The sequence below is a fragment of the Anneissia japonica genome, unplaced genomic scaffold (assembly GCF_011630105.1).
Source record: "Anneissia japonica isolate Jap-2015-1 unplaced genomic scaffold, ASM1163010v1 scaffold284931_len208951_cov167, whole genome shotgun sequence".
NCBI classification, from domain to species: Eukaryota; Metazoa; Echinodermata; class Crinoidea; order Comatulida; family Comatulidae; genus Anneissia; species Anneissia japonica.
In genome coordinates this window covers 15,456-24,823 of record NW_022703742.1, presented here as the reverse complement: position 1 = coordinate 24,823, position 9,368 = coordinate 15,456, and the positions used below count along the sequence as shown (strand labels likewise).

General features: G+C 36.9%; 1 protein-coding gene across 1 annotated transcript in view; it reads right to left on the bottom strand.

Annotated features, from left to right (window-relative positions):
- Window positions 1–9,368, bottom strand: part of LOC117104528 (leucine-rich repeats and immunoglobulin-like domains protein 1) — a 50,286-nt gene that overhangs the window by 29,930 nt on the left and 10,988 nt on the right. The window contains exons 5-6 of the mRNA XM_033245384.1: window positions 8,626–8,697; window positions 3,579–3,650 (exon numbers count right to left, since the gene is read on the bottom strand). Coding sequence (XP_033101275.1) covers window positions 3,579–3,650; window positions 8,626–8,697 — 144 coding nt within the window. The remainder of the gene's footprint in view (window positions 1–3,578; window positions 3,651–8,625; window positions 8,698–9,368) is intronic.

Genomic DNA, 9,368 nt, shown 5'->3' with positions numbered 1-9,368 from the left:
CTTTAGCTCTAATATCGGAGTTGGTTCGAACGGCTCACTCGCCAATGGTTCCGGTGGTGGAACAAGTCTTCTCGGATAAGGACTTTAAACCGTAGTCCCAGTGTACGCATTTGGCTCGTGTGCACTTTAAAGAACCCGGTACATCATTCGAGAAGAGTAGGGGGTTACCCCGGTGTACTGGTCCATTAAGTCCCCTGTTGTTAAATGGATATGCCACGTAGGACAGTGATTAAGTTCACTTATTGGCATATCCTTGGCCCTCGTGCCTAAAGAAATTAAATTAAATGAAACTCCGATCGCATCATCTCCATGTGCCTTACTTCAAAGCAAGCATCATGTTACTTTCGTCAGCATTTACGCCCCGACCGTTCAAGCTGACGCTAAGGGTAAGTTTTACACTGATCTGATTAGCCTCGTACAGAACACCCCCCACAGATGGCAAGGTCAACCCTCAAAACACTGAAAGGGAGAAGTTTCAGGTTGGCAACTTCCAGTCAGTTGCAATGAAAGCTGACATCCAAGTGAAACTTCAATCAAAGCTTTAGGATGCAAGTTACACTGCAAACTCCTGTCCAGAATTGTTTTGTAAAACCTGAAAACTGATATACGCCAGACCTTAGAAGAAGTCCAAGGGTTCTCTCCAAGAAAAAATTCACATTACCTACAGCAAATTTTTGGTGTAAACTACGAGAAATAAAAAACAATTGGTGGATAAACCTCGAAGCGAAGACTCAGCTGTATGCAGATACTAGTAGCTACAAGGAGTTTTACAAAACACTGAAGGCAGTGGGCCTACGCATCTCTTCATACCAGATTCATCTCTTCATACCAGACTCAAAGTCTTTGTATAGTGCTGACGGCTTCTTGCCTATGAGTTTACACCTACCTCGGCCTCACATGTTTAGTGTCAGTTCCTCAAATAAAAAATACTCAAATGAGAGTTTGGATTAAGGAACATTTTTTTATCCATCTGTATCTGTCACATTTAGTTTAGTTTGTGGTGCTACACTTTAGCTTGTGGCAGCGGTGGTGTAATTTCTTCTACAAAGTATAGGCGGAAAGTTTTGGAACGGCCACTTGCTTGAGAGTTTACAGCCACCTCGGCCTCAGGTTTAGTGCCCCGGATTATGCAATATAAAACAGCTATTGATAACCAAGATAAAGACAATCGGTGAACCTAGAGCCTATTTTTTATTTTGAATTTATACTGTATTTTCAACATAAAATGTTTGAGTAGTTTATATATGGTCTACTGAATTCCAGGATCGGAAAGCATAGGTATTACAACCAAGATTACAGTATGATGGTCAGGTCACTTACAGCCATTTTATTACCAAAAACCTGGTTTTGTCGGCCATTTTGGAATTTGAATGTATAGTTTATTTTTACAATAAAGATATTATTGTAGTTAATATTAAATATAAATATACAAATAAATATAAAAATATATAAATAAACATATAAATAAATACTGTGTATGTCATATATATATATATATATATATATATATATATATATACATATATATATATATTACTTCATATTATCAATTGGATAACTTGATCTAAAGCATTACTGTGGACACTTAAGGTCATGGTAGGTAGGGCACTCGCAGTAATTTAAATACTAGAAATGTGTTTTGGCGGCCATTTTGCATTTTCGCAATAAAGATGTATATGCTATGGTGTTTTATGTGTGTTCTATTGGATCCTTGAACTAAATAACATAGGTTTTGACACCAAGATTGTGGTAATATGACACATTAGAGCCTTCAAATTTCCATAATTGTGTTTTGTTGGTGGCCATTTTGAATATATTAATTAATTTTGCATTTTCACTATAAAGATGTATGTTATTGTATTTTAATAATGTTTTACTGGATTCCTTGAACCAAAGAACATGGGTATTGACACCAAGATCATGGTAATGTGAACACTTAGAGCATTTAAACTGCAAACATTGTGTTTTTGGCGGCCATTTTGATTTTTCCAATTTTCGGTGTGAACGGTTGGAGTGACATCGTGGTTCCCGCAATTTTTGGAATCGGCATACTGAAAAACCCCCCTAGGACAAAGTTTCATGCTTCTTTCCAGAAGTGCACGTCTTGACTAAAAAATCCAATTAGTGTGTAAGAATATAAACGCTGGCGATCATTGCTTCGGACACGTGGTCTAAATTCCGATGTAAAGCAGCTTTATTCAGAAACCCCTCTAATTCCAGACTATTTTTTAAAGAACCAACTAACATTCGGCGCTTCGTACTAGATATACGTTTTGTACGTAGGCCTACTACATAATTAAGTCGTACGTACGAGATATTATCATCTCATACGTACGGTTACATATATATTAAGTTATGCGTACGAGATAATAGGTACCGTAGTTTTCGCCGCACGACGTTAACCTTAACATGAACGTTAGCACCCAAAATGCAACGCGATAGCTCCGCCCATTTTGTAAACAAATCAAAATACGCATGCGCAAACCCGTAACTAACGTACGTCGAGCACGTAAAATCCTGAAATTAACGTACTCCGCAACGCAAGATGAATAAATTATGACGTCATCCGTTAACGTTAAGGTTAACGTCGTGCGGCGAAAACTGCCTAATAATTATCTTGTACATACAGTGTTTAAGTCGTAATTGGAAGTATCACGTATGAGCACTATGCTCCCGTATGAGCTATTAAATTTTGTAATTGTTTCTTTAGAGTGGGCATTGTGAAAAAGATTGTTTTACTGAAATGATTAAAAATTAGTAAGCATTGTTGAAAATGTTGAAACAAGTCTGCAAACGAAATAATTCTTTACATTAAATTAATAGTAACATATTATCAGTGAATGTCGGGTGAAGAGTAATTTTGACATTTAAGAAAGTTTCAATTAATAAAATGTGCCCCTGGTTTTGTCGGTGACACAATCAGCTGGTTTAAGACGGATATATCATTATGATTTTTGACTTGAACAAATAAACGATCATTAATATTTTTAAAGCTCCATTCCTGACCAAATTTCAGTTTATTATTGACTGTAATAAAGTATACACAAAAGTGAGAACATTCCAGCGGATGCGATCTACAACCTCCGCATTTGTCTAGTAACGTAGAAGTCGTCGAGAAAATGGTAATCTGATAGTACAGTAATGTAATGGTTATTGTCGTGATAGAATAGACAATAGGCCTAACTGGATTTGCGACAGGAAAATCAAGTATACGCCTATGTTTGATTTGGCCTTAACTGAAGTGGAAATGTACTGAATACTCAGTACGTGTGAAAACAATTGCGAAAAAAATAGCAAGTTGTTCTCGGGCGGGACTCGAACCCACTGGAGATCGTGGCTCGTTACACCTATAAAATTGTAATCTCATATAAGAAATAGACTCTATTTCTCATTTTTTTTTTTTTTTTATTCTTTTGCGTAAAACTAAAATTTATGCCAATGTTTTTCCATGGTTTATAATAATTAGAATAATGCATAATGCTTTTTTTTCTAAGAAAAAAAAAACCAGTGAAATTTTGCAGGGAATGGGGCTTTAATATTTTATTTAGGCCTCTGAAAATTCGATGAAAGACACTTACATAAACGACAATTTACTTAACCTTGTAAATGTGTTAGGCTGAATCTCCTCGATTTTGCATTTCTTCATTTTTCTGCGTCATGGATAGAAGAAAATAATTAAAAAGGATATATCAATTTTTTTTAGCTGGTTTGACCATGTTAAAAAGCAGTTTTAATACTGCGCATGTGAAAGAAAGACAAACATGAACAGATTGAGCGCGCTGCACAACGCAGCGTTTGGCCGATTTCGTTATACGAAAAGGCTATATAAAAATGCACTTTTTATACGATCAATTACTAGTGAATGAATTGGGAAATACATTCCCAATTTATGCATAACACAGTAGAAATAAGATATGTCCACTATCTAGCATATGCATTTAATGAATTTTAACTACAGCAGGTACCATTTTTTCTTCAGTTTAGAAAATGGAACACGCCAATTTCATGGGCCGGCTGTGAGCTCGGGCAGTCTTTCTTGTTAAAAGCCTCTGATATAATTTAAAAAATAACGGAGGAAAAGTTTATCCAATCAGATTAATGTCTACATATTTACAAATATTGATGAGATTATAATTTTGAACTCAGTAGCTTACTTAGCTCAGTCAGTGTAGCCACTGTGTGAACGCTTAACCGTGTGGATATATTTTGGTCCTCGGTTAAATTCCCATCGCTGCTCTCTCCTTGTATTTCAACTAAAGTGAGACATTTAAGCTGTTGGACCCGTTTGCATTATGGCCCACATGCACGTTAAAAAACGCAGTACCAGTGTATTCCCCAATCACCACCAGAAGGACCCCACTGGAAATAAGTCTTCCTCAGACCTTCGTGAGTAAAACATGGTGTTCAAACCAAATAATAATTCCCATCCAATTTGTTTTCCACATTCTACAGGTCACATACGCTTTATAGTTTAAATAATGCACCACCACCTCTCCCCACCCCCCACCCGCAAAAAAAATAAATAAATAAACACACTCGTTGAGACATTAGTGTAACAATCAGGCGTATCTTAGTATTGCTAGGTATGCTTAGGGCCTAATCGTCTTATAAAACACTTGTAATCCCCTAAAATTACGGGGGAAGATGGCTACATCCTCCGTCGAGTGTGCCTCCCCCCCCCACCCCTGTCGGGGGAGGGGAATTATATGTACTGTTTATTTTTCTCTGCATTGGTATATTATTATGATGATTTTTAAATTTACTTATTCTTCATTATTATTTTTTCTTTATACCGTTGAAAAATAGTGTTTATTCAACATGTAACTCAAGTTAACTGGTATTATAAAATGAATCTATTATAATATAATATATTGATTTATAATAATTCTACTTATTTTTTCCTTCTCTTTTCTATGGTTGAAACCACATTGGAATAACCGTTTTAATAATATGTAATTTCTTTATCGATTTTAAAGTGGGCCAATGTTAGTTGTAAATTAAAAAAAAAAATAACTGTAGACAGAGGTGCGTAATTATTACTCTTACTGTTGCCTTTTACTGTTGCCTGTTGGAATGTCCGTTATCTTAGTATTACAACCAATCTGCAATCTTCACAACCAAGAGAGTCGGCTGTTGTTGATCTATTCGTGCAGATAATTACACTTTCTTGGTGTGGCCATCCTGCTCCACATTGCCCTATGCATGGCTGTGGATTCGTTGTAAGGAACATTTTTATACCAACTATAGACCCGCCAATGTCTATTTCTCCCGACTGATGAGGGCACGTTTCTCACTAAAAAGTGGATGTATCTCCATCACATCTGCATATGCACCTACTTTAGGAGCTGATGTGGAATTAAAGGACGCATTTTATCAACAGATAAGCTCCATATTAATCAGCATCCCAGAAAGTGAGCAGATTATACTGGCAGGAGACTTCAATGCACGTATAGGCCAGGGATATAACTCTTGGAATAATGTCATAGGCAGACATGGCATTGGCAGCATGAACGATAATGGACAACGTCTTCTCAAACTTTGTGCCGCTTACAAGCTCTGTGTCACTAACAACTTTTTTGCTGGATCGTTTTCATCTAAAACAGCATGGATGCACCCACGTTCTGGCAGATGGCACAGACTCGATCATATCATAGTAAGAGGAGAGCAACTCCATGAAGTTATCCACTGCAGAAGTATAAATTCATCTGACTGTAACACTGACCACGCACAGTGTGCTGGTCAGAATCAAAATTTTAAAACGTTCCATACTTCGAAGGCAAAACCTATTGCTGCTATAAATATATCCAGCACCAAAGATGAGGTATGTGTTGACAATTTCCAGTCTTTGCTCAAGGACCGGGTTAGTGAATCACCACTACCCTTTTCACCAACGAGTGCAACAGAAAGACTACATAACACAATGATGAAACGTGCGTTGTCATCCTTTGGTCGGCGTAAACAACACAACCTGACTGGTTTAGAAATAGTGCTGATGTACTGATACCGGCCTTTGAAGCAAAACGCGCTGCAATTAACAAAGTGCTGGTAAGGGACACTCGAAACTCCAGAGGTATTCTTAAAGCAGCAAAAGCAAAAGTACAACGTCTCACCCTTGTTGCTCTATGTCGCTACTTAGACTGACCAGTCTAAGTAACCGTATACAACTATGTGCAGATTCTAGTAATCTTCGTGGTGTTTATATTGGAATCAAAAGGGGTATTGGTCCTATACCTAAAAATTCATTACCTCTGTTATCAACTGATGGAGAAATCATCACATATTCAACTTGACAGATGGAGAGAACATTATTGCACTATCTACTCCAACAATGTTGCTGTATCGTCGGAAGTGCTTTACCATCTTTTGGTTTTATAGATGACCTAGACAGGAACATCTCCCTTGATAAAGTTAAGGAAGCTATAAGTTCCCTCAAAAACAACAAGTCACATGGTTCAGACAGTCTTCCTTCTGACATATTCAAGGTCGGTGGTGGAGATGTAATTGCAGAAGAATTCCACAAAGTAATTGCACTATATTGGGAGAAGAGATGTGTCCCCAACGTTTTTAAAGATGTCAACATCATTACGCTCTGTAAGAACAAAGGCAGTAGACTGGACTGTAACAATTACAGAGGAATTTTGTTACTCAGCATTGCAGGTAAACTATCTGCCAAAATATTGTTACCACGCCTCCAAGTTCTAGCTGATCGTGTTCTTCTAGAAAGTCAATGTGGATTTCGTTCTTCCAGATCTACAGTAGACATGATGTTCTATCTCAAACAGATTCACGAAAAAGCCACTGAGCAGCTGCAACGCCCATTGTATGTGATTTTCATCGACCTATCAAAGGAATTTGACAGTGTCAGCCGCCGTAGTGGATTACGAGATAGTTTCAAGAAATATTGTTGCCCAGATATTCTTCTGTCGATCATTACTGCCTTCCCTCATGACATGTATGCACCTATCCATCATCATGGACGTCACTCAGAGAATTTTGCTATAACAACAGGCGTGAAACAAGGCTGCGTATTATCTCCAAACCTATTTGGAATATTCTTTGCTGCTTTACTCCAACGTGCTTATCCTGTGAAAACTGGAATTACTCTTAATACACGTTTTTCTGGAAAGCTATTTAACCTTTCACGTTTGCACGCCCGCACCAAGACAAGTAGCTTTAAAGTATATTAGTTACTGTACGCAGATGATGCTGCCATTGTTGCTCACTCATAACTCCAGTCATCCTGCACTGCATTTTCTAGTGCATGTCATGACTTTGGATTGTCCATCAACCTAGGTAAAACTGTGATTTTGTCCCACAAAACATCATTATTGATGACTCTCCGTTTACCTACCTTGTATCCACTGTTACAGATAGCAACACCCTAGATGCTGATATAAGTCATCGCATAGGAAAAGCTGCAACTACTTTCGGTAAACTGCGTAACAGAGTCTGGAACAATAGAAAGCTTGATATATGCTTAAAAGTCAGGATTTACACCGCATGTGTCCTGAGTGTTCTACTATACTGCAGTAAGACTTGGCCAACCTATCGTAAACTTGAGCATCGACTAAATTCCATTCACTTTTGATACCTTCGCACAATACTAAACATAAACCTGGGACAAGAAAATACCTAATAAAAAAATAATGGAAATGACGGGTGCCAAGTATGTAGGCCTACATCAAATGGATAGGGCATGTTTGCAGAAAAGATGACTCCCAAATAACATCTTATATAGTGAGCTAGCAAGCGGAAACCGCCCTCGTGGTCGTCCAAAACTACGCTACAAGGATGTCCTATAACCTGATCTAACTTCCTTTGACATTCCATTATCATTTTTGGAAGAACTGACGCAAAACCGCTCTTCTTGGCGCAACCATCTTTACAACTGACGCACGCATTCTAATGCAATACAAAATATATTAATGTTAATATTTACATTTTATAAATATATTTTTGAAACTATTGTTTTAATTGTAAATATATTCTGTCATATTTATATTCCTGCGTACAGTTTCCGTACTTTTAAAAAAATATTGTTTTAAAAAACGAGAATCTATCTTACAACATACGCCGACTCCGACTACATTAAGTCACCGAGTTTTAAAATTATAATCACAAGTATTCTGTAAAACTTGTATATGACCTTCACCTTGTAGTACCATACACGAGCGCAAAAAAAAAAATCTCACAACATACGTCGATTTGGGACTAAATACAATACAGTAAGCCATCATGTTTTAAAATTATATACACCATACTAGTAGCACCTCCATTTAACATTGACCTTGTTATTATCATGCATGCGCGCAACTAAAGCCAATTTCAAAACATTTGTTGAATTGTAACTACGTACAACGCAGTAAGCCCACCTACTTTTGAAATTATACACCATAATTATAATCCCAATTATTAATAAAACTAGTATATGACCTTATGTAGTATCATGCACGCGCGCAAGAAAAGAAAATATCACATCTGTTGATTTGGGATTACGTACGACGCAACGCAGTAAGTCACCGAGTTGGAAAATTATAATCCAATCACCTTGTTATATTATAACCATTATGCCTTTCGAAAAAAAAGATCGAAAAATTCAGTGCAAATAAAATCTCGGATACTTACAAATACGAAAGATACGTCGAGTCTTTGAATGCTGTGTTCTTAATGACATTTACTCTATTGCTTTCCAAATTCCTAAAAATAAATTTTGGAAATTTTAAAATCATATATATGAAAATTGAACAAACTCATGTCACTTGCCTAAATATGGTAATAATGACATCACAATATGACCATATAATATATGAACATCATAACTATATATTGGAATACAACAGTTGACAATTTTATAGTCTAAAACACAGGTGGGCAAGAGTTTTTGCGGCCGCGAGAATGAATTAAAAACCCTATTTGTCCGGCCCGCCAACCATTTTTGGCTAGCAAACACCTTCGGCCCGACATCGATTATCTGTAAAATATAATATTAAAACTGAGCATATAGTGGTGGAAAAGCAGTGTATGAAGGTTTTTGGAAGTGCACTGCCGGGAACATCAAAATTTGGGTGCGGCCCTCGGCGGTAAATAAAAAATTAACTTTGGCCCTTCAGCCCATTTTTATGCCCACCCCTGGTCTAAGAAGCTTAAATGTGAGTGTCTTCTAGTCGATTCGAACTTTCTTTTGAAATACAAGACAGGAAGTAATTTTTAGACAAATATTCGTTTATTCATTCATTCTATATTCAGCCTAAAATAAAAAGAAATAAATGGTATTATTATGCTGAACATAGATTGCGAATTCTAAAGATGAAGAAATCTCAGAAAGCGGAAGCTCCAAAATTCTAACTTTGAAGAATATTTATTTGACC